Source organism: Marmota marmota, unplaced genomic scaffold (assembly GCF_001458135.2).
Source record: "Marmota marmota marmota unplaced genomic scaffold, marMar, whole genome shotgun sequence".
Classification (NCBI taxonomy): domain Eukaryota; kingdom Metazoa; phylum Chordata; class Mammalia; order Rodentia; family Sciuridae; genus Marmota; species Marmota marmota.
The window spans coordinates 368,010-393,133 of record NW_026000102.1 but is presented as its reverse complement, the minus strand read 5'-3'; the positions used below and the strand labels follow the sequence as shown (position 1 = coordinate 393,133).

Sequence of the window (25,124 nt, the reverse complement as noted above, 5' to 3'; positions counted from 1 at the left end):
GACTTGGTCGTTTTTCATGGTTTATCCTAGGCCAAAACAAATATCTAATAGTATTTCCATTTACAAAGTCATTAAGTCTAAGCAACTTAAATACATATGTCCTAACTTAGTTGCTATTTGAGAAAATAATCATATATAAATTGAAATAATTAAATATATACACACACGTGTGTGTGTGTGTATATATATATGTGTGTGTGTGTGTGTGTGCGTGCGTGCACACACACACATATACATAAATATTTATTTATTTATTTTTTGGTACTGGGGGTTGATAACATAGGATCTTGCACATCGTAGCTGCAACCCAGACTGAAAGAATAGTATTTTTATCTCATTCTCAAACAACCACAGTTACACACTGGTAGAATGTGTTTGCCTCTTAGGTGTTTATTACACAGCTTCTCAAGCTGAATGCCACAACCCTATTTCTTGTTCTGCATTTATTTTCTCAGGGTACTTTTTTTTTTTTTTGTCAGAGCAGCTGCTAAAGACCCAGTTTTGTAAAGATGAGAACTCTTTGAAAGGAATGTAGAATGACCTAATATTGAATGTGATTTACCTCAACCTAGTGGTTTCTGTAGCATCTGATCAAATTTTCCCTCAAAACATAAAATGCACTGCCCCATGAGTGTACTTCAGCCTCCTGTGGTGTCCTGTATAGTTTGGGAGCCACAAAAAACAGTAATGTTTAATTTTTGCAATGTTGGGGAATAAATCCAGGGATATTCTCCCACTGAGCTACATCCCCAGCCCTTTTTATTTTTTGAGACAGTCTTGCCAAGATGACCAGGCTGGTCTTGAACTTGAGATCCCTGTGCCTCATCCTCCCTAGTCACTGGATTACCGGTGTGTGCCACCTCACCAGGTGCCATGGCTATATTTTAATCAATTTTTCTTTTCTTCCTATGGTTAAAAATTGTGAAACATGGGGCTGGGGTTGTGGCTCAGCAGTAGAGTCCTCACCTAGCACGGGTGAGACTCTGGGTTTGATCTTCAGCACCACATAAAAATAAATAAATAAAATTAAGGTATTGTGTCCAAATCCAAGTAAAAATTAAATATTTTTAAAAATCATGAAATATATAATCTTTTTCTCCCTTTCAAAACTTTTAAAAAATTTAGTTATTTGAAACATATAACAGCGTGGATATGAGTTACAGAGTATGATGATAAAATAAATTTCTATGAACCGACAAACTACAAAATCAAACTCTGGTAAGACTGCTACACATGTCGGTTCCTTCTCCATCTCAACTCCCGTAATCACTCTGAGTCTATTGAAAAAGCTCCTAAACAATATCTTTTGTTTTGCGTGCTATAAAAATGGTATTAAACATTACTTTAAGTTCCGTGACTCTATTTTTTTTTTTCCATTTGGTATATGAATGAGATTCGTACATGACAGATGATTGCATTTCATTCTGCTGCCTTTCACAGTGTGTAAAACAAAGGAACCATTGGTTTTCCTTTTGAACATTTGGGTTGTACACGGTGTGTGCTGCTGTGAGCTGGCAACAGGGGTGGTATGTGTTTTTTTTTTTTTTTTTAAACAAGATAATGCCAGATTCTTTTCTTTTTTCTTTTTAGTATTTTTTTTTTAGTTGTTAATAGACCTTTATTTTATTCATTTATTTATATGAGATGCTGAGAATCGAACCCAGTGACTCACACATGTGAGGCAATAAGCGCTCCACCACTGAGCCACAACCCCAGCCCCAGATTGTTTTCTTAATTGGCTGTTTCAGTTATTTTCTTTTCCATCAGCAATGTATGAGAATTCTTTTTAATTTATATTCTGACTGATATTGTATCATCAGACTTTTTATTTTGACCCTTACAATAGCATACAGCAAAGTGCATAAAGTGTGCTGATTTTGTGCATACGCTTTTGGAGTCCAGTTAGCCTTTTTTAATAATCTTTTTTGTCTTGTCTTCATGTTATTTGTCATCTGTGTAATAAGTGTGTAATACATCAAGGGAGTTCATTTAACCATTTCCCTAATTTTAATACTTAAATTGCTTCCACTTTCTCATTCTTATGAATAATGATTCATGATTATCTTTGCAAAATTTTTTTTTCTTTTGGATTACTTTCATAGGATTAATTCGTACAAATGGTATTATTTGATCAAAGCAATGGATATTTTTGCAACTTTCAGTACAGGTCTGTTAGATTTTATGGTAGAATTATGTACATTTAAAACAATTATTTTTGTATGTGTGGTTTAAACAGTAGTAAATCTTATTGTGATAAATCCTTTGGGTGAGGAAGTGAGTCACTTGTGCGTCACTGAGTAATTGGGCTTAACTTCCTGGGGTAGGCAGAATTTGAAGATAAGTCTTTTACATTTATCTTTCAAATTATGTAAGACAAGTAGAAGGCCAAGAAATGTCTTCTATTTAGAACATTGTTAAGTATGTGGGCTTTCAGGAAAAGCTGATCTTCTCAAGAATCTTTAATCCTAGCTATTTGAATTACTGAGTTTCACAGAAAGAGCTAAAGACCTACTTTCATTTGCTGATAAGATTAAGAGGCTATTTTGTTTGAACTTTAAATTCCTTTCTCCTAATATTGAATTGGTGGCAGGTGTATTTGATTTATAGCAACTTCTTTTCTTTTTGGTGCTGGGATTGAACTCAGGCCTTGGGCTTGCTCTTCACTGAGCTACACCCTGCCCCTAATAGTCGGATTTTTATTCCTGCATTTTCTAATGTCTATAAATAATGGCTCAATGGGGCTTTATATTTCTTTTTAATTTTGATATTTGAAATGATAAGAATATCTATTGTACTTGATTTGACCAAATAGAAGCTATTTCCTTTATAGTTCATCCCAGAAGTATGATACAGATTTCTTTTGTCTTCTATTTTCTCTCTCTTGTATTTATTAAACTTCTTTATTCACTGAGCAACAAGGAGTACAGATTTTTGATGGAGCTAAGAAGTGATGTTGCAGTTTAGAGAACTTGGGACAAAAAGTCTGAGTTTTGCACCCCTACAAGCTGTGTGATGAGACTGGGAGGTGTTTTTCTTCTTGCTCTTCTGTTTACTCAGTTGTAGGAGGAGGATGGAGATAGCGAAAATAAGTGTGCTGTGCGCTCTGTGATAATTATTTATATGAATAAAACTTTGGAGTTTAAAGTGCGTTTGTGGATTATCTTGTTTGATCCTTACAATAATCTTGTTTGTTTATTCAGTTATTCAGGAATGATGTGTCATGCTGTCTGGGAGTGCCAGGAATGTAGTAGAAATAAGGAAGACAAGGTCATTGCCCTCACAGTATATTTGAGAGGGAGGAGATTAAGAACAAAAAATAATGTCACCTGACGAGGTAGTATGGGCAGTTACTGCCACTTTTAAAGTGAGGAAGCATTATAACTCTGATTGTGTGAGTTTATAGTTCAGTGTGGTTTGGGGGTATCAATTGTTTGGGGGTAATTTACCACTTTTTATTTTTTAAATAAAAATACCCCAGTCCTTTTTATTTTTTAAATAGTGAGAACAGGGTCTTACTAAGTGGCTGAGGGTCTCACTAAATTGCTGAGACTGACCTTGAACTTGCAATCCTCCCGCCTCAACCTCTCGAGCTGCTTGAGTGTGCTTGGCATGGTTGTATTTTTGCATTAACATGTAACTATGAAGTCATGTTCAAAAATTAAGAGCCATCCAGAATGTAAAGGAATATCCAGTTTATTGTTTTTAAATCTATAAGTTAATATATAGAACTTAAAAAAATATTGTTGTATGCTAGGAAAAATTGACTAAAAGGATATGGTGTATAATAATAGCTACTATGTATCTACTGCTGAGTTAGGGTGTTGTCTCATTTAATTCTCATTTAATCAACAGCTCTTTCAGGTAGGCTTATTATTCCCATTTTGCAGACAAGGAACCTGAGGCAAAGAGATCTTAACAACTTAACTAAGATCAATAACCAATAAATAAATGGCCAGAATGGGCTGGGATTGTGGCTTAGAGGTAGAGTACATGCTTCCCATGCATGGGACATTGAGTTCAATCCTCAGCACCACATAAATGAATAAAATAAAGGGATTGTGTCCATCTACAACTAAAATTATAAAAAATGGCCATAGTGGGGATTCAGTGTCAGGTAGTTAGCGTATGAGTTCACACCTTTGATTCCTATGCGAACCTGCCAAAATGGCAGCAGCATTTATCTCTGGAGAAGGGAGATTATGTTAATTTCAGTTTTGGTATCTGTCTTATTATTATTATTTGTTTTTGGTACTGGGGATTGAACCCAGGGATGTTTAACTGCTGAGTCACATCCCCAGCCCTTTTTATTTCTTATTTTAAACAGGTTCTCACTAAGTTGCTGAGGCTGGCTTTGAACCTGTGATCTTCCTGCCTCAGCCTCCCAAGCCAATGGGATTATAGGTGTGTGACACCACACCCAGCTTTACTTTTTTTTTTTACATTATTTTTTCAGTTGTAGTTGGACACAATCCCTTTATTTTATTTATTTGTATTTATGTCGTGCTGAGGATCGAACCTAGTGCCTCGCATATACTAGGCAAGCACTCAACTGCTGAGCCGCACACAACCCCTGCCCTCTACTTTTTTTAAATATACATTTTAGTTACTTTTTAATATATATTTTTCCACTGGTCAGTATAACACATGAAGAACTATTTCCAAGTCATTAAATAGCAAACACTTTGAATGCTTTTGAGCTTATACTTTTGTCAATTTTATTGTGTATAATTTACATACAATAAACTTAACCAATCTAAAGTGTACAGTTCAATTAGTTGTTTGCAATTGAACAAGTTGTTTGCAATCTTTTAGCTACAAGCACAGCCAAGATTTATAACATTTCTATTCCCTTAAAAAGTTTCCTCATGCCCGTGTGCCCTAACCCCTGCACCCTGGCAGCCCAGATCTTTCACAATAATTTTGCCTTTTTAAAAGAATTCTGTATAAATGAAATCATGCAGGACATAGTCATTTGTGTGTGGCTTTCTTCACTTGGCAGAATGCTTTCGAGACCCATCCGTGTGGGTGCAGGCACCAGCCGTCCATCTCTTCTCATTGCTGAGCAGTATTCCATTGTTGGAATACAATGCAATCTGTCTATCCATTTGCCCACCTGATGATCATTTGCGTAGTTTTCAATTTGGGGTTATTAAAAATAATACTGCTAGGAGCATTCATGTCCAAGTCTGTATGGATGCACGATTTCATTTCTCTTGAGTGAAAAACTGGGAAAGGAATTGCTGAGTCATGTGGCGACTGTGAATTGCATGGTATGGGAAAGTGGCTTCAAATTCTTCTAGCTATTCCAGGTCCTTTGCATTGCTATATGAATTTTAGAGTCACCCCATCAGCTCAAGTCTGCTACAATTTTGGCTGGGATCACATTGAATCTACAGATCATTTTGCAGAGAATCGACGTCTTAATACAAAGTCTTTGGATCCTTGAGTGTGGTATTTCTCTTAGCAGTAGTGTTTTGTAGTTTGGGGTACACCAGTCTTACACCTTTTCTGTTAAATTTATCCCTAGATATTCCCAATTTTTGATGTTATTATAAATGATGCTTGTTTATAATAATGAAAATTTCAATGATTAATTTGTTTGTTGAAAGTATAAGAACTATTACTGGCTTTGGTATATTGACCTATTGACCTTGCATTCTGCAATCATCCTGACAAACTCCCTTGTTACTTCTAGTTCCTTTAAATTCTATAGGATTTTCTACACGGATGGTTAGGTTATCCACAAAGGCAAGTTTTACTTTTCTTTTTAAGTGTGTGCTGTGAACTTTAATGTTATATCTTCTTTGCATTTTGGTAAAAATATTTTTCGATTTCCCTTGTGGTTTCTTGTTTGGTGTATATATTATTTAGAAGTGTGTAGTTTAATTTCAAGATATTTGGGGATTTTCCATTATCATCTTGTTATAGACTTTTGTTTTTGGTACCAGGGATTGAACTCAGGAGCACTTAATCACTCAGCCACATCCCTAGCCCTTTTTATTTTTTCTTTTGAAACAGGGCCTTGCTACTAATTTGCTGAGGCTGATCTTGAACTTATGATCCTCCTGCCTTGTCTTCCAAGCTGCTGAGATTATAGGCACACACCACTGTGCCTGGCTTGATACTGACTTTTAACTTAACTCTATGATGGCCACAAAATGTGCTCTGTGGGGTCTTTAATTGTTTTATAAATGCATGACACTTTGAAGAAACTGAGGTTATTTGATTATAAAATTAGGGAATTAATTGAGCCTTGAAGTAATTTTTCTTCCTTTTTCAGGTGAGAGATCAAGCCCAGCGCTGTTCTCGGATTCTTCTGGATATTGAGGCTGGTGCTCCTGTTCTTCTCATCCCAGAAAGTTCCAGATCAAATAAATTGATTGTAGCAAATTTGGGGAAGTTGAAAGTCAAGAACAAGTTTCTCTTTGCCGGTTTTCCTGGGACCTTTTCCTTACAAGATAAGGTCAGCAGTTAATATCCGTTCCCTTTTCAGCTCAACAAGTTCCTGGTTTTGTAGGATATGTGTCTTATAGAACATTTCTTGACATTTTATTGACATTTCAGTAAACCTTTTAAATTAAAATAGTACAAGTTATAACCCTTACTAACTGCATGTAGTAACTTGTTTTAGCAAACACACCAAGGGAACCAAGCCTCCATCTTTGTGTAGTACTTTCTTTATAGGAAAACATTCCTTCTGTGATAATGCTTTATACTGTGTGACTTTTTTCAGAGCATGTGATTTGGCCCATGAAACCTTTTAAAAATGTCTTAATGAAAAAAATCTTATATAGTGTCTTGCATTGTAGGTTTAAATTACTTTGGCAGTTACTTTTTTTTTTTTTTTCTTTTGGTATTGGGGTTGAATCCAGGGCACTTTACCACTGAGCCGAATCCTTAGCTCTTTTTATTTTATTTTGAGACAGGGTCTCATTTAGTTGCAGAGGCTGCCCTCGAATTTGCAACCCTCCCATCTCAGCCTCCTGAGTCTGTGGGATTACAGGCTTCTGCCAGTGCACCTGGCTGGCAATTACTTATTTCTTTATTTTTAAATTTTTTAAATTTATTTTTTAGTTATAGGTGGACATAATATCTTTATTTTATTTTTATGTGGTGCTGAGGATCAAACCCAGTGTCTCACGCATGCTAGGCGAGCGCTCTACCTCCGAGCCACAACCCCAGCCCCAAAATTACTTATTTCTTAAAATATTCTTGGAGGTAATCAGGATGGGGATTGCTGTCATTTTCATTTTACAATTGGGGAAATGAGGACACAAAGAGGATAAACAATACCAGTGGAAACACTTAGTAAATCACAGTTGAGAAGACTTTGGAGACTTTCTAATTAGCGCCCTTCACTCATTTCTGCATTTGAGGAGACCAAGTGGTATTTTTGGAGATAGAGAGGTCATTCTTGGTGTGTTTTCATCATTCCTTGCAGGCTTCCAGAGAAGCATTTCAGTCTCTGCCCATTCAGTACAAACTCATTTTAGTGTGCCAGAAAAGCACTTAATGAAATTCCCAGCTAGTTATGCCTGTTTTTGGTCTAATAGTTAATAAAATGGAGAGAGAGAGCCTTTGAGAAAATGTACCTAAGATTTGATGATAAGATCGTAAGACTGACAAAAACAGCCATGAACAGCTGGAGTGTGTGTGTGTGTGTGTGTGTGTGTGTGTGTATGTGTATTTTTACTGCAGATTGAACCCAGGGGCGCTTTACCTCTGAGTTATAGCCTCAGTACATTAAAAATTTTTTTGAGACAGAATTTTGCTAAATTGCTGAGCCTGATCTCAAACTTATAATCGTCCTGCCTCAGTCTCATGAGTTGTTGAGATTACAGGTGTGTGCCACCATCCCTGTCATATATTTGTTGAATGCTTGTTATATATCAATCATTGCTAAGCTCTTTAGATATTATGATCTGTTTACAACACTTCTGACAACAGTGGCATGGGGTTTTCCCTATACCAACCATTTTCTGGCGCTCCAAATACCCACCAGGTGTCCTCCAGTTCAGGTATGGCACTGATTATCCTGAGTTAGCATAGGCCGGCAGGTTTGGGAGCTCATTCCTCCCACTTCAGACTCCAGGCACAAGTTCAGCTCTCCATTACTTCTCATCAACCAGCTACAAATTAGGGGCTCCTGCCCTCCTTCCTCATGTTTAGTAATTTGCTATAATGGCTTGTAGAGCTCAGGGGAAGCACATTCACTGGCTTATTATAAAAGAGAAAGGCTACAGATGAGCAGCCAGATGAGTAGGTGTAGAGACCAGGCCTATGGGTCCCTGAGCATAGGCACTTGTATCCCTTGTGTGTTGGAGTGTATATACTGCCCTGGACCCACGGTGTCAGGTTCACTAATCTGATAGCTGTCTGAACCCCATCATCTAGGGTTTTTCATGGAGGTCCCATTGTGTGGGTGTGATTGATTACGTCATTGGCCGTAGGTGATAACTTCATATTCCTTTCCCCTCCCTAGATGTCTAGGGAATGTAATGGAGAGTTCAGGTTGCACAGTAAGAAGTTCTTTGGAGTATATTTGTTTGTGATAAATTTTTATTCTGAAGCCAGACTTTTTTAGGAAGAGCTCAATTATAGTCAGAATGGATGAGCAAGTTTGGTAATACTGTTTGTTTTGCTAACCTTCCTAAAAAGGCTAGGATTGGGGAAGAAGCTTAGTGGTAGAGTGCTTGCTTAGCAAGTGTGAGGACCTGGATTCAATTCCATTATCTCCAAGAGAGGAAAAAAACGGGTAATGGAGTATTTTCCGATACCAGATACATCTGTGTGTGGGATCACAAGAGTACTCTGAAGTTAGCCTTGGAAGAAGAATTGCCAAAATATTTCAAGACATACCTGTAGAAGGGTTTCTGCTTTGTTAAGCCAAATAATAGCACATAATTTGAAGCATTTTAATGAAAATATTTCCCTGTATTTGTTTTTGAGGATTTGATTTTAAGTGGCAGTGCGTACAAGGATCGCTTTTTCTTCAAGGTATAATGTGTGTTTGTCTCCTTGTTATTTTGAAAAACCTTATGGGGTTCAGCAGTCAATTCACATTCATCTACTTAAAGCAAATGAAAAAACTAACCTTGTAAAATAAAATATTTTATTTCTTGGGAAAGCTTGCTTATTACCTTTTTTTTTTTCTTTTTTGGAAGTAGTGGAGATTGAACCCAGGGGTACTCTACCCTTGATCTATATTCTTAGCCCCCCCCCCCAACCTCTTTTTTTAGTTATATACGAACAAAATATATCTTCATTTTGTTTATTTATTTTAGTATGGTGCTGAAGATTGAACCCAGTGCCTTAAAAGTGCAAGGCAAGTGTTCTGCCACTGAGCCACAACCCCAGCCCCTCAGCCCTTTTTGTTTTTTGTTTTGAGACAGGGTCTTGCTAAGTTGCTGAGTTTGGCCTCAAATTTGCAATCCTCTTGCCTCAGCCTCCTGAGATACAGGGATTGTAGGTGTGTACCACCATGCCTGGATCTGCTTATAACTTTTTTTTTTTTTAAATAAATTATTTACCTACTACCTGCTATATAGAGAAATCCTTCTTAAGGCCCATTAAAATGAATTCCTTTTGCTAAGCTGTGTGTAGTACTTCCTTATCCTTAAACCTAGAAAAGCTATTGTTACATACCAGTGGTGGTTCTGTAGAATTCCATAAGGGCTGTGTGGAGTGTCATTTGTTTAAGTATTTGTAGTCAGATAAACTTGTTTTGAGAAGTTTACCTCTCCACATATACACTCAAATTTAATTGATCAGGGTCTATGTGAAGTGAATAGTTACCTTCTTCACCAAAGGTCACCGTGCATTTACACTGCCCTTTAATGTACTTGCATGTGAGCTTTGTCTAATATGCATTTCAGTGGTTAAAGAACAAGAAATACTCCTGACATCAAACCTTACAGAGAGGTTATTTGCCCTCAGTTTCATGACTCGTGTGTGTTTGGAATTGTTTTACATAAATCCATGTCTTAATGAGTATGGGTTTGAATTTTTTTACATATGCTTGCCTTTCATTTTTCTCAACCATGGCTTGTGTTTAAACCATAATATCTAAGTCAGAGTCTTTCAAAAGCGTTGGGTTAATCTCCTGAAGCCACTGATTTATTTAAACCAACTGTAGAGAAGATATAGAGCAATCAAATGAAAGAGCAACAAACATGCTCCAGAGTTTAAATAAACTAAGCGAGAAGGAAGGTTTTAATGTTAAAGTACTTAAATAACAGCATTTACCTAGTAATCTGCTTTGTAAAAAAAAAAAAATGTAGGAAGTAAGAAATGGTTTCTTTTACTTGTAATTTCTACTTAAGATAACTATGAGAGAACGCAGTATTTTCCTCTCCTTTTCCAAAGCTGAAAGGCTAAGATGAGTAAACATCTTAGGTAGTACTAGAAGAAAGACCATTCTTCCTGTCCTCCCAATCTGCATGTGACAGTGGCTAGCTGGGATCAGTCTGATGATGCAGGAGCCACATGGATTCAATTCTGAGGCTGGGGTGAGGGAGCCCTGGAAGTTTAAAAGCCATTTATCGACTAATTCTGGTGAGAGAGAATTTTCCCTATTAGCAGTTAACTAAAAGCACTAAGTCTGTAAGAGTATACTTTTTTCAATACAACTACAGAATCTGTTTTGTTCTGTATTGGACTTCTTAGTTTTTATGCCCTTGAGTGGAAACATAAGAGGGATGGCTAACCTTTCTTGTTTTCCATTTTGTTTTCATTTCCATAGTTACGTAGATGATGGGGAGAGTTCTAGAAAGTAGAGGCACATCTCTCCATGTGGGGAGAGTTCTAGAAAGTAGAGGCACATTGCCATTGCCTAATTCCACTGGAGTCACATTGCCAGTAGATACATTTTCTTATAGCAATAACTGCTCCCCCACCCAGCAACAATATATCGTTTTGCCAAGAGATTTACTTTTGAATTTTTCTTTTTAATGAGTTTTCTCTTTTTTTAAAATATTTTTTTAGTTGTCGATAGACTTTTATTTTATTTATTTATATGCCATGCTGAGAATCGAACCCAGTGCCTCATACATGCCAGGCAAGTGCACTACCCCTGAGCCCCAGCCCCATCCCCACTTTTGTTGAATTTAACCTAGGTTAAACCTCCTGAAGCTTTTCACATCTTGACATTTGCTCTTGAGCTAAAAGATGGTATCTTCTTGCAATATTGGGGTAGTTTTCAGCAAGTATTGAATTATCTGCAACATCTCTGCAGATACTTATCTGTGGCAGGAAGTGTCATGACCCCGATGCTCTCCAGTTGACAGAATCTGTTAGGTTGAGGGAAGCACCAGCACCACAGAGCTTTGAAGATCAGAGAGCCTGAGTAGGGAAGGTCTCGGCCCTACCCCCACCCCCACCCCCACCCCAGCCACTTCTACCTTCCAGTTTTATTTTGTTCCTTCCAGGAGTCAGTGCCTGTAGCCTCCCCTGCCTCCCCAGTGGGCACTCCCAGACACAGCACAAGGAAGACGACCAGCACTGAGGACCCCAGGGGGTCCTATTCCCAGGGGCTGCTCACAATGCCTCCTGCTGAAATGGTCCTAGGCAGCCTGAAGAATGAGTGTGTGCCCAGTGTCCCCACCAAGCAGCGAGGGCAGCAAGCCACACCGTCTGTCCGCCACGGTTCCAGTAGTCCAGGTAAAAGAGGAGAAAACTGCTGCCTAGTGCTTTAGAAGTGTAAGCATCTTAGGTGTATAGATTTAGCATTGGGTGACTTCTACAGTAGGACTAAATTAGCAAGATACAATGTAAATAAAGAGATTTGAGATTATCTATTAGGACATTTTCTTCCCCACCACACACATTTTAATTTAATTTTTTTTTTTTTTTTTTTGTGGATTATCTATTAAGGCATTTTCCTCCCCACCACACACATTTTTAACTAAAAAAAAATATTTTTTTGTGGTACTGGTGATTGAAGCCAGGGGTGCTCTACCACTGATACATATTCCCAGCCCTTTTTATTTTTTATTTTGAGACAGGGTTGTGCTAAGTGGCCCAGGCTGCCCTTCAACTTGCTATCCTCCTTCCTTAGCCTCCCAGAGTCACTGGGATTACAGGTGTGTGTCACCATGCCCAACTAGGCGTTTTTTCCCTAGTTCAAGTTAGTTGCTGCCGGGTGGTGATTGCATAAATAGACCAACTCCTGCGTCCTTGTAAGCCACCACCCAGGCACCATCCTTTCAAGTCACTATTTAGTTCTAAAATATGAAAAAAGACCCCTCTAAAGAATACTAGTGTGAATTTGATAACAACAGAAACACTGTAGACAAAAATTTGAAAAGACATGAATCGTCCAGCTATTGGTACTTTTCTAGAATGTAAGAACCAGCCATTGAAGTTAGGGCCTCATTTTGGCATTTGAGTTGTCCAGCATGTTGTGGAAAGTATTTTGGGTAAGTGAGGGGTTGCTCTCAGGAGCTGTCGAGGGAGGCAGAGTATGATGAGCCTCAAGGATCAGGTCAGTGTCAGACTTGAGAGAGGAAGGGCCACCTGAGGAGCTCTGCCTTTCATTCAGTAGACCAAAGACCTACAGTGCCTCGTATTCCTAGAGGTGACAGCGAAGTGGCTCTTAGCCATTTGACAGAGCGAGACGTCTTCATCACTATTTTCAAAGTTATCCTAAAACAATTCCTGTTTGCCAGATGTGGTGGCACTTTCCATCTTCATGACATCCTTGTCAGGTCTTATTTTCTATCCCCCATTTTACGGATGAAGAGACAAAGGCTTAGAGAGATTAAGTGACTCGACCTGTCTGCAGTCATGCTGATGGTGAATGGTAGGCATGGGGCTGTGCATTTTGGCAGTATGACTTCAGAACCTGGTGGTTTTGTTTGTTTGTTTGTTTGTTTTGGTGTTGGGGATTGAACCCTGTATGCTTAACCAAGTCACCACATCCCCAGCCCTATTTTATATTTTAGAGACGTGGTGTCTCTGAGTTATAGCCTCACTCAGTAGCTGAGGCTGGCTTTGAACTTGCCATCTTCACAGGTGGCCTCACATATAGTGGATACTTGTAAGAGTGATTTGGAGTGTTTTATGGGAAGAAGATCTCATTACTAACATTATTTCTTCTGCTGATTTGTTGAGTTTTCCCCTGAAATTCCCTTAGTAGTGACACAGTGCTATGGATGAAGGTGGTGGTTTTCACATATCCTATACTCCTAGATTCTGGACAGTACCCTAGGGAGTCTCTGAAGCTTACTCATTCTCATTTCTTTCCCTCTTCTACCAGATCAGCTCCTCTTTGATCTGTCTCATGTATTTGTTAGTGTAATCAGCCAATCAAGAACTGTATTGATCAAATTCCTGCTTAATGCCAGGTGTTGTAGTATTTTGTTCTCCAGTATATGAACATGGTTAGATGTGGTTCCAGTACTTTTGAATTAATGAGAAAGACATTAAATAAAATGACAATGTTGATAGCTGTAATAAATATTATGGAAAAGACAAGACAAATGCAGAGGAACAGTTTAGATTGAAGGGGGAAGGTCACACCACTGGGACAGCTTGTCCAGGAAGCATGGCATTTGGGGGAGGCAAAGGCCTGTGAGCCTGGAGGCCTAGTGAGCCATTGGAGAATGGCTAGAGATGAGGCTGGGAAAGTAGGCTGTGGGTTTAAGCAGGAGGTTGTAGGAATTTGAATGACTTTAAACAGTGCATTTGAATTAAACAGAGCCAATAAAGAGGATAAAGGAAGGGAATGTGGTGGTCTATTTATTTTTAAGGATTACTCAGGTATTTTGAGGAGAGAGTGGGTTTGCAAGGGCCGTGATGGAATTCTGTAGGTGTGTTGGAGGAGAGCTTGTGGTGGTGTAGGCAAGAACAAGGGCAGCTTGGATTTGAACAGTGGTAGTAGAAATGGTTAAATACAGCGTTTAAAAAGAATTCTGCTGCTGGGAAGTTTGTAAACCTTTGGTTAGTGTTGTCCCTACAGGGGCATTGTGCATGAAGCCATTTTTAGTCACACACTCTGTACCCTCAGTTGTCGTCTCAGGACAGGCAAGGAATACTGATGGCAGGTGTGGCATGGTGTGCCTGGCACAAGGATAGGCAGGTAAATGTGTGGGCACACGGAGCTTCGCCTAGGGAGGTTGTGGGGCCCTGGTGGAGACTTCTGCAGAAGACAGACAGATTTCTGAGTAGTGGAGGGTGAGGGGAAGCCGGCAGTTCTAAATATTTTCCAAAGACAGGATGAACTTTATTTTGACTTTTTAATTTTGTTTTTGGATTCTTTCTCTTCATTCTCTCTCTTTCTTGTTCCTGGTAGAAGACCATGTCTGCTTGCTGGATTGTGTCGTCGTGGATCTGCAGGACATGGACCTCTTTGCTGCAGAACGACATCCGCGAGAGTACCCCGTGACCTCGGAGGACAGCAGTGGGGATCTGATCTTCCCCTCCTATTTTGTTCGACAGACTGGAGGGAGCCTCTTAACAGAGCCCTGTAGGCTGAAATTGCAGGTGGAAAGAAATCTGGACAAGTGAGTGTCTTCTCTGGATAGCTGTGTAAGTAGAACCTTAATAACTGGAAGTCAGTGCGATTATGGTAAATCAGGAAGAGCACAGGTACTCATTTTATTTGCCTATTTACCAAATGCTAATTGAATCCCTGCTGTGTGTTGGACATGAAGGCTGCTGTGATGAAAGAGAAAACTTCTGCCCTCTAGGAGCTTACGTTGTGGAATAAGGAAGGCAAGTAGGTGATTCTAATTGAGTGTTTGATTCAGTGACATAAACTGTGTTCCAAGATTGTACAAGTGCCTTGGAAACCATGAGGAAGGGACCCAAATTTAGCTTGGATTTGGTGGTGAGGGCAGGCGAAGTATTCTGGAAGAGGTGGACATTCCAAATGTGGTAGGTTCTGGACCTGCCATTGCTGTTCACCCTGGAACTCCATGTAATTCCCTTAGCTGTTCAGATGGAGATTTGCCCTTGAAACTACTTCAGGAAGAGTAGGGAGCTGACCCAGATTGACCATGTATCTGGCCTCAGACACAGGATGCTTTATTTCTATAGCTGAGACCTTGCTTGAGTTGTCATTAGTTCCTTATCTTCCTGGGAAATGAACATTCCTAGATCTACCTAAGACCAGCAGCATTTGACTGTCAGGGCCACCAGTCCTCGGGGCCTAGAACCTGGATCACAGTGTGTGATATCTTTCAGTGTGGGGCATTGATTTTGGGGAAAATAGCATTTTGCATGTGAACTCCAGGGACAGAGGAAGCGTTGCTGTGTCAGTGAAAGAGATTTCATTAGTAGCATTTCAAAAAGCACCGTTGTTACTTGTGTGGAAAGTAATTCTGATTCCCCTCTGACCTCTCCCTTCCAGGGGGAGTCATTTCATGCCACTCTTTTCATTCCTTTCTGAATAAGTTTTGAGTTCAGACGCTGTCACTGTGTGTTTGTGTCTCTCTGACATGTTAGTCAAATGCTCCCTGGCTGGTGTTCAGTTATGGTTGGCCTGGGCTATATTTGGTTTTACTGGTTTAGCAGTCTTAAGAGCAGCTTCATTATTTAGAAATTGAATACTTTGTTTTCTTTTTGAGAAGTGCTTTCCCCCCCAAAAAAAGTGTTTTGCTGTTCTTACCTAAACTTTACCCATTCTCATCATATGTGCAGATAATTATATTCTTGTTAGCCCAGGTAGAAGGTGCTGCTGAACACAGGTGTGGTTCACAGAGACAGGGGCCAAGTGGCACCTGGTAATCCTTTCCATTTGCTTAATTGATTACATCATTGGTCATCTTAAACTATTATCTGTAGATTTTTCTCTGTAGGCAATTTCCCCCCCTTTTCCCAGTGCTGGGAATCAAACACATAGCCTTATCACACGTGAGACAAGTGCTCTACCACTGAGCCATGTCTATAGCCTGAAATGATCTATTTATGTTCCTCTTCCACTTCAAATCCTAATCCTGTCCTTCCCGTGCTCAGAGTACAGGGTCTGTAGGATCCTTGCTTACTCCACCCACGAAAGCTCGCTTGTGTTGGGACGAAGTTGGTTGTTTCCCTAGTCCTGGACATCTTCAGCTTCACTCTGCCCATCCCTTCTGAGACGAGTCACCTGTCACATTTTATCCTAATTCATGCCCCATCTGGGCTCTGTAGGAAACACTGGTTCATTTTATCTATCTATCTATCTATCTATCTATCTATCTATCTATCAATCTATGTGATGTTGAGGATAGAACTCAATGCCTCATGCATGCAAAGCAAGCACTCTACCAATGAGCTGCAACCCCAGCCCCCTATTTTACTTATTATTATTATTATTTTTTTTTTGGTACTGGGGATTGAACTCAAGGGTACTCAGCCACTGAGCCATATCCCCAGCCCTGTTTTGTATTTTATTTAGAGACAGGGTCTCATTGAGTTGCTAAGCGCCTCACCATTGCTGAGGCTGGCTTTGAACTCGCCATCCTCCTGCTTCAGCCCGCCGTAATGCTGGATTACAGGCTTGTGTCACAGTACCCAGCCTGGTTTATTCTTTTAGTTACCACTAAATCTGAAGAGTTAAGTAAAAGTTGAGGTTTTTCTTTTTTATTGCTTTTACAACTATAATGTTTAAGTGATTTCTGACTCTAATGAAGTTTTCCACATTAATAGGCTAGTTAGTTCACCTCACCACCACTCACAGACACCCACAGTTTTTTTTTTTTTTTTCTTCCAGTGGTGGTTTTGGGGATGGAATCAGAGCCTTTTGCGTCTCTGCAAAAACTCTACCACTGAGCTACACCCATAGCCCATTTAGCTCAGCTTAGATTTGAGAATTTTACAAAATTATATTTGGGGAGAAAAGGGTTTTCTTTTTTGTAGTTGGCATGTGACTTGCTTCTGTTGGAGGTACACGAGGTTCTTGCCGCGGGTGTTAGTTATCAGGCTGTTAATGCGGGGGGCGCTTGTTTCTGGGAGTGGGTCAGGGTGGAGTTAGTGAACTCTTTCTGAAGGTGGTTTTTCTTTTTTGTAGAGAAATAAGTCATACTGTGCCTGACATATCTATCCATGGCAGTCTCTCCTCAGTCCACTGCTCACTAGATTTGTATAAATACAAGCTGATCCGAGGCTTATTAGAGAACAACCTTGGAGAACCCATAGAGGAATTTATGCGGCCGTACGATTTACAAGACCCAAGAATTCACGTGAGTGAGACCTCATGTTCTTATGGAACTCTGGTAGTCTTGACTGATGTCACCCTGTGTGTATATTCCTCAAACTCACCTGGAGAAAGAAGATGGAATAACAAGAAGTTAATTTCTTGACCCAGGAGCACATTTTTAGGTTGGCATCATTAGCTCTGAGTTGATCTGCACTTTTCTTTTACAGACTGTTCTGAGTGGAGAGGTGTACACTTGCATGTGCTTCCTCATTGACATGGTAAATGTAAGCCTGGAGCTTAAAGACCCAAAAGGAAAAGAGAGTGCTGGGTCCCTCGCCAGGTATGTGACTTCTTTGATTTCACCCCAGCTTTCAGAAATTGGGGGGATTTCAAATCCCAAAACCTTGTATTTCAGATTCTTCTAGGAAAAACAGAACAAAACAGAAGCTTAGCAATATTAGGCCAAGGTAGCAGTAATGTAAGCAATGCACTGATTTTGTACTAGTGGAGAGGAGAGGGTACAGCAAGGTGGTCCACAGTTGGGTGAAGCCTATTTACAGAGTACTTCTGCCAGGATAGGTTAGGTTACGCTGTTGTAGCAGCCCCAAATACCAGTGATCTGAAACTGTGAAAATGTGTGTTTCTTCTCAAGGTAGATGACCATTGTGAGTGGTAGCCTGCTGTTATTTAGTCACTCAGGGTGACAGACTGTTGGGATTTTTGTTTGTTTGAGGTGGGCCTCACTATGTTGCCCAGACTGGCCTTGAACTCCTGGGCTCAAGTGACCCTCCTGCCTCTCAGCCTCTCAGGTAGCTGGGACCACAGGTATGCACCTTCTTTCTCAGCCTACAGAGTTTTTAATGTACCAGAGAGAGAACTAAGAGACCTGGGACAGACGGTCTCAAATGGTAGTGGAATGCTCAGGTATACTCAGAGCCAGGACCTGAAGGAGTGTGGAGGGCCATCCTGCATGTGTCTGCACAGATGGATGGCACTAGTGACTACCCCACTGCTTAACTTTTCAGAAATTGGGGGATTTCAAATCCAAAAATCTTGGATTTCAGATTCTTCTAGGAAAAACAGAACAAAACAGAAGCTTAGCAATATTAGGCCAAAGTCCTTGCTTGGAAGCATCTGAAAGCTGAGTAGCAACTGTCCCTTGTAGGGACAACTGTCCCATGTGCTCATCTAGCAGTTCACCAACTTTGTCATGTGCTCGGTCTGTGTAGATGTAGGAGTTTGGGAAACTTCAGGATTGCGTTCACACTTGGTAACTTCTTGTTTTGATCCCTTTCACAGCCCCATAAGGCTAAGCACCATTACTCCTCTTTTCCAGATAGGATTTCAGACTAGAATAAGGTTGTGTGGCTGGGAAAGTGGTTCCGCAGTTGAGAAGAGGGTGTCAGGGCTGGCAATGTCCCTGCTGAGGCACTCTGTCTCCTAGCTTGTCTTTCTGTTGGCAGCCTGTGCCTCGCTGACTCAGCCGAGGGAGCATGCTGTAGTGAACCTGGGGTCCTACTCTGATGTGGCAACTCTCTGAGAGCCAGCAGTTTTCCTGATGCCTGGCTGTGCCCTTAGTTCTCCTTAGTATGGAACAGTTCTGTATATATTGCTACAGTAGTACTGAGTACGAATTTCCCATTGTAGCTTTCTCTTGTGATTAAAAAAAATTCAGTTCCTAATACGTTTCCCATTCTTGGATTAATTGAGTTATTGCTCTGTGTGTAGAGTAGTATGTGTTGTGGTTGTTCTCAGTAACCTCAGTGATCTTATACAGAGATTTTTGCAGACTCTAGAGCGAGATACCTACAGGAAAGCGAGAAGTCGATGGATGAAGGTCTAAAGGCACCCTTGACACCTGTTGGGGATTGTTATAAATATATAGTCTTCTTAGAGATATTATGGGAAATGGGAATAATAATGAATCAAGCATATAATAAATTTGTGGTATTGTTACTCTTCACAAAATTCCTATGAATAAGATCATCTCTTTGGATTTGCAAAAGTAACATCCAAGGCAAAGTGCCACTAAGTGCAATTTGAAGAATCTGTTAAAATCAATGCAAGATCTCAAAATGAAAGTTATTTTCCTTCACACAATGTAAATATATTGATGATTTTCTCTTGTTATCTCAAACTTAATTAACTTTGTAATGTAGAAGTGTCTTTAGCATTTTGTTTGTTTTCTCCCTTTTAGATTTGACTTCAAGAAATGTAAACTGCTCTATGAGAGTTTTTCCAACCAAACCAAATCTATTAACTTGGTTTCCCATTCCATGATGGCTTTTGACACCCGCTATGCTGGGCAGAAGTGCAGCCCTGGCGTGAGCAATGTGTTCAACTGCATTTTTCAGCCTTCCAAGAACAGCAGCACGCCCCAAGGATCTATTCAGATTGAACTTCATTTCAGGTAGTAGAACCAAACCCTCATGCCGCCTTCCTTCAGGGACATCTTTCTTTTTGTGGCCTGTGGGTCAAGTCCATTTTGACTTTAGGACATCTAAGGGCTCACTAAAAAGATGAACAGTGGTTCATCTGTGAAGTGTGCTGGATGTTGACTGGTTGCTCCTGCACTCTTGCAGTGTAATTCCTTGGCCAAAAGGTGTCTCTGTGGCTTTACCAAAAAGGAAGTGGGGCGGGGCTGGTGGGCTGGTGACAGAGTGCTGCCCTGCCTAGGGTGAGTGGAGAGCAAAGTATTTCAGAATTGAGCAGGTCTGGAAAGTCAGCCTCTTGGTAAGCTTTAATTTGTAAAGTGACTCCAGTTTAAGCTTAAAACAAACAAACAAACAAACAAAACCCCCCAAAACAAAAAACAACCACCACCACCAAAAACAAAACCCCTTAACTTTTGGCCTGTAATGAAAGGAAAGGTGGTTTTGACTTTAATACCAGTTTGTTAATCCAGGTCTCGATGGCTCAATTCCCCAGTAGAAACGTTTTTTTTACTTGTTCAGATCACAGTATGCTTTTCTCTGTGGTATCATGGGAGGCAGTGTCATGTGTGGAAAGAGCGTGTTTTGGAATCAGTCAGACCACGGCTCAAAACCAAAACCGGGGCCTACCTCTCCTACTGTGCACTAGGATAAGTGATTTGTGCTCTTTGTGACTCAACTTCCTCTTATGAAATATAAAGCAATAAGTATGCCCACTTCATTGGGTAGAAGTCAGACTTAACATAACTGTGGCATGTTGCTTGGCACAGATGGTAGCTGCTGTAATTGTTGTTACTGATGCTCCTTGTACTGTTTTATGATATACTCTAGTAAGATTTATGACTACAGGAGTATGGACCCAAAACCCAAATAACTAGGTTTGATCTAAAGAAGTCCTTCAGTGAAAATCCAGAAGGAGACCTTGGAATCAATGTCAGATTCATTCTCTTAGTATTTAATGCCATCAGATGTGCTATGAATATGAACAATTAATTAAAAAGACTGGGGAAATTTCATAATTAGACAAACACATAAAATAATTATAAAGGATATTCTTGTATTCATGTGTTCTTATGTGCCTGACATTTCTCTGTGCTGTTTAGAATTCCTCAGAGTGGAGGGTTTTCTTAGGGAGAGGTCCCATTCTCTCCACCTACCCCTGGGAAGTCCAGCAGAGGAGAGCGTAGACTTTTGTGGGAACGTTCTTCTGTGAGTTCAGGGGCAGGAGTGCTTATGCTTGGGATGGGCCCACTGTGAGCCGGGCACCTTACTGTCAGTTGAATTCTTAGGAGTCTGCAAAGCAGGTGGCTTCTCCTCACTTTCACAGGTGTGGAGAAGACACACTTGGAGGAGAGCTAAGTGATTCTCGAGGCACACAAGTAAGCAGCCAGGTCGTCAGAACTCTGGCACTGGTGTCTCTAACTCTTCAAGCCCCTTGGCTCCCTGTCGCGGGCTCATTGCAGCTGTGTGATAAGGTGGTGTTCTTAGCTCCTTTGCTGGGAGGTGCTCACTGGAACAGTTACTTGCATGTATTTGGTTTGTCTACAGAGACAACTTCTCTTTGGTTTTCTTTATTATTATTATTGACCTGACTCCCTAAGCTTTCAGCTAGTTGTCCCACCCACATATATTTAATATACAAGGAGCCTTGAAATATTATTCTATTCATGTACTAAAGATATATAATTTCTTATAGTCAAATTATAAGGCCTTACCTTGGTTCTTGCTGACAGAAATACCATTGTTAGGGAGAGGAATAAACTATTCTCTTGATTGGAACTTTGAACGCTTTCCGTGTCTCAAGAAGAATTTCTCTTCTGTTGGGATTTTGTGTGTCAAATATAAATCACTTCACAGTGTTTAAAGGCTTGAAATATTTTCCAGAGAAGGGATCTGACACGCTGTGACTTTCCAGTTAGTGCAGAGTTCTGACAGTCTGTGTTCAAAATGGGGTGGAAAAATTTTACTGAGGGCAACATTTTTTCTCTATTACAAAAGGGCAGAGTGTTTCTGTGACAAATGCCGTGTTTGTAGGAAGGAGACGTGCATCATGATGCCCTTTCACTGGAGGCAGTGAGCCAGGTTTAGGAGAAATGAGACTCCAGAAAGCAGCCTTAGAAATATCCCCAACCAGCCTTTCCTGAGTCGAGCTGGCGGCAGGCAGGCCTTGGCAGTAGCCAGAGCCCGGACCCTGGCTGTAGAGCCAGGTTCCACCTAGAAACCCTACAGCAGTGCCCCTCGCCTGGGTTTCCTGTCTTGGCAGACTAAGAACCTCCCTTAGACATTTGCCTAAATGTAAAATTTGTAGTAATAGCCACTATAAAACAAGTGTTGTGGGCTAGAGGTGTGGCTCGAGTGCAGGAAAACCCAACCAAACAAACAAACAAAAACATGCACAAAAGAACAAATAACTTACATGCCCGACCCTGTCTTGGGAGCCTGGGGGCTAGACCCCTGGTAAATGTCACCCTACTTTTTTTCTTTCTCAGGCTAAAAGACTTGGACTCTCAGGTCAGTGTCAGCTAGAGAAACCACCTGGTACTAGATGTCACCTTGGTGTTTATGGCAAAGTGTTCCTAGGCATCAAAGGAGAAAGCCTAATTGATGTTAAAACTGCCTATGTGGAAGGCAGCAGGGTTTCTCAGACACCTGCTGTGCTGTGTCTCCTATGCTGTTCATAGTCCTTGTTTTTTAAATTAGGGAACAGCCGAGGGAAGGTGGGTGACTTATCCAGGATGTCTCAATTGTACCCGACAGGATTTAAGTCTAAGTCTCTTTCTATTATACCAGAGTTTCTCAGCCTCAGCCCTACAGGTTGAATATCTCCAGTCTAGAATGTTTGGGCCAGAAGTGTTTCAAACTTTGGATTTTTTTCAAATTTTGGAATATCTGTATAGACTTTGTTGGGTAAACATTCCTAATCCAAAGATATAAAATCTGAAAAGCTCTCAGATTTTGGAGTACTTTGAATATTTGGATGGGGGATGTTCACACTGCCTTGATGTTTTGAGTCAGGTAATTCCCAGCCATGTGACTGTCCTGCGCATTAGGGTGGTGAGCCAAGTCCTGGCCTCTAGCAGAAGCCTAAATAGCAGCCCCTCAGTGGGACAGGCAAAAATGCCTCCAGACAGCACCAAATGTCTCCTGGGGAAAGACATTAGTTGAACTCACTGGGCTATGCTATACTTCTTTTTTTCATAGCATATTCTTATTTTAAAAAGATTTTTTTTTTTTTTTTAAAGCATGTGCTGTGTGTGTGCTTAAGGAAGGCCTGGAATACCACCTGCTTTGGTGGTAGTACACGAACTAGAAGGTTATTGAAATACCTGCTCCTTTTTCTGTTTTTTGTTTGCTGTCTTCTTTCTTGTAGGTCTACAAAAGATTCCTCCTGTTTTACAGTAGTTCTCAACAATCTCCGTGTGTTTCTCATATTTGACTGGCTGTTATTGGTCCATGATTTTCTCCACACTCCCAGTGATATTAAAAAACAAAATATTACTCCTTCTCACCACCGAAACTCCAGCAGTGAATCTGCAGTGGTCCCTAAGACTGTGAAGAGTGGAGTAGTGACCAAGCGGTCTTCTCTTCCTGTGTCCAATGAAAGGCACCTGGAGGTCAAGATCAATGTAACAGGTAACTACCTAGAGGTGTGATTCATCTGTTCTTAATTGGATGTTCGCTCGGCACCCGTTCTACAGGATGATTTCTCTGTTGGCTCTCGTTTTTAGACTTGAGCACGTTCATATCTGAATCTCTTACAGAACAAGTGTTAGGTTCTTGACCCGTTTTCAGGTGTGAGCTGCCTGGTCCCACTGAAGCTGTGGGGTCTCTTGTCTCACTCCTCTGCCCCCTAGTGCATGTACCCCGGCTGAGCACCTGCCTGGGCAGAGGTCTATTTTGCTAATTTGAAATCTGGCTTTAATTTTTTGTTGCATCTGTGGGGTCCCAACAGTTGTGCCTTACTGAGTCTAGGCAAATTTGGTATGTGGAAATCTCAGTTTTTAAAGGTAAATAAGTGAGAGGGTTGTTATTTTCTTTACAAAAAGAATATTTTCCTGGGCGGGGGTTATGGCTCAATGGTAGAGCAGAGCACTTGCCTAGCATGTGTGAGATACTGGGTTTGATTCTCAGCACTGCATATAAATAAATGAATAAAATAAAGGTATATATATATGTGTGTGTGTGAATATATATATATTCTTTCATTCATATATATATTTATATACATATATATGAATGAAAGAATATTTTCCTTTACAGATGGGTTTACTGAGGCTTTTATTGACTAGTGGGTTCTTCAAGTACATTTGTATGTGTTGTGTATACCTGACTTCTCAGTGGTTTTGATGAAATTGGCTTATACAATGTATATTAAAAGCTTGTTCTACACATGGTTTAAAAATATTTTATTGGTGCATTAAAATTATACATAATAGCTGGATTTCTTTTTTTTTAATATTTAGTTATAGATGAACACACAGTATCTTTATTAATTTTTATGTGGTGCTGAGTATTGAACCCAGTGCCTCACACATGCAAGGCAAACGCTTTACCACTGAGCTACAGCCCCAGCCCCAGCCCCAATAGCGGAATTTCTAATGCCGCATTTGTGCGTGCATATAGCCTAGTTTGATCAATCTCATTCCCAGCACCTCCCCCCATACGTGGTTCTTGGTGGAGTCAGTGTGGAGCGGAGTAAGTTTACTCTATACAAATGAGTAGTGAACTCCATACCTGCTGATTTTAAAAGTCTTGACCTTGGTGATCTGCGGTCTTTATAGATGGTGCGAACAGCTTCATGGATGCAGTCGTGGTGCTTTGTGCTGCCTGAGCAGCATCACTGTCTGAATCGACTTCCTGGGGCTTTAAATGAGGCCATCATTAGACACAGGATGCTTCTCTGAGTAGGTGTCAGGCCTCCCAAGGACCCTGGGACGCAGTTTCCGTAGTCTAAAGACAGATGCTCAAGGGAGAAACCACACCGCAGCCTTTTTTGTCTGGTCGGTGCTCTGCTGGCTCAGCTCTGCGTGGCCAGGCCAGAGAGTTTGTTCAGGATGACAGTGAAGCAGAAGGTCGCTGGTCAGTGTTCTCCAGCTTCCTGGCTGTGCCCTGACTCACGATGCTTTCTTCCCCAGGCACGGAGTTTGTGGTCGTTGAAGATGTGTCCTGCTTCGACACCAGTGCCATTATTCTGAAAGGCACTACGGTGCTCACCTATAAGCCCCGCTTTGTTGATCGCCCCTTTTCAGGAAGTTTGTTTGGCATCGAGGTAAGAAGTCTGTGTTGGTTACAGCCCTGCACACTGGGCAGAGAGAAGCACCCAGAAAAGGCTTTGCCTCCTGAACTTTCATGAGAAGAAATGACCTGTGGAATTGGAGGACCTTGCCCTCTCCATTTCTCTTTCTTTCCGACTACATGCAGAGGGCCTTTTCCTCTCACACCCTCCTGCGCTCTTCTGGTCCCTATCCCCAGTGAGGCACCTTGATGAGTCCTCTTGTCCTGCAGGTGAGGCAGCAGTCCTCATTTCGCTTGTGTCCCCTTTGCCCCACATTGAGCACTGTCCTGTGGCCAGGGCT

At 40.7% G+C, this 25,124-nt stretch overlaps 1 protein-coding gene across 8 annotated transcripts in view; it reads left to right on the top strand.

The window, feature by feature from the left end:
• Vps13d (vacuolar protein sorting 13 homolog D) overlaps positions 1-25,124 on the top strand; it is a 241,475-nt gene that overhangs the window by 55,923 nt on the left and 160,428 nt on the right. For 7 of the 8 annotated variants that reach the window (XM_048783582.1, XM_048783584.1, XM_015501361.2 and 4 more), the window contains 8 exons: positions 6,281-6,463; positions 11,427-11,658; positions 14,291-14,501; positions 16,988-17,159; positions 17,344-17,456; positions 19,314-19,526; positions 22,919-23,181; positions 24,684-24,817. In XM_048783582.1, coding sequence (XP_048639539.1) covers positions 6,281-6,463; positions 11,427-11,658; positions 14,291-14,501; positions 16,988-17,159; positions 17,344-17,456; positions 19,314-19,526; positions 22,919-23,181; positions 24,684-24,817 — 1,521 coding nt within the window. The remainder of the gene's footprint in view (positions 1-6,280; positions 6,464-11,426; positions 11,659-14,290; positions 14,502-16,987; positions 17,160-17,343; positions 17,457-19,313; positions 19,527-22,918; positions 23,182-24,683; positions 24,818-25,124) is intronic. The other variant, XM_048783583.1, reaches the window with a different exon arrangement.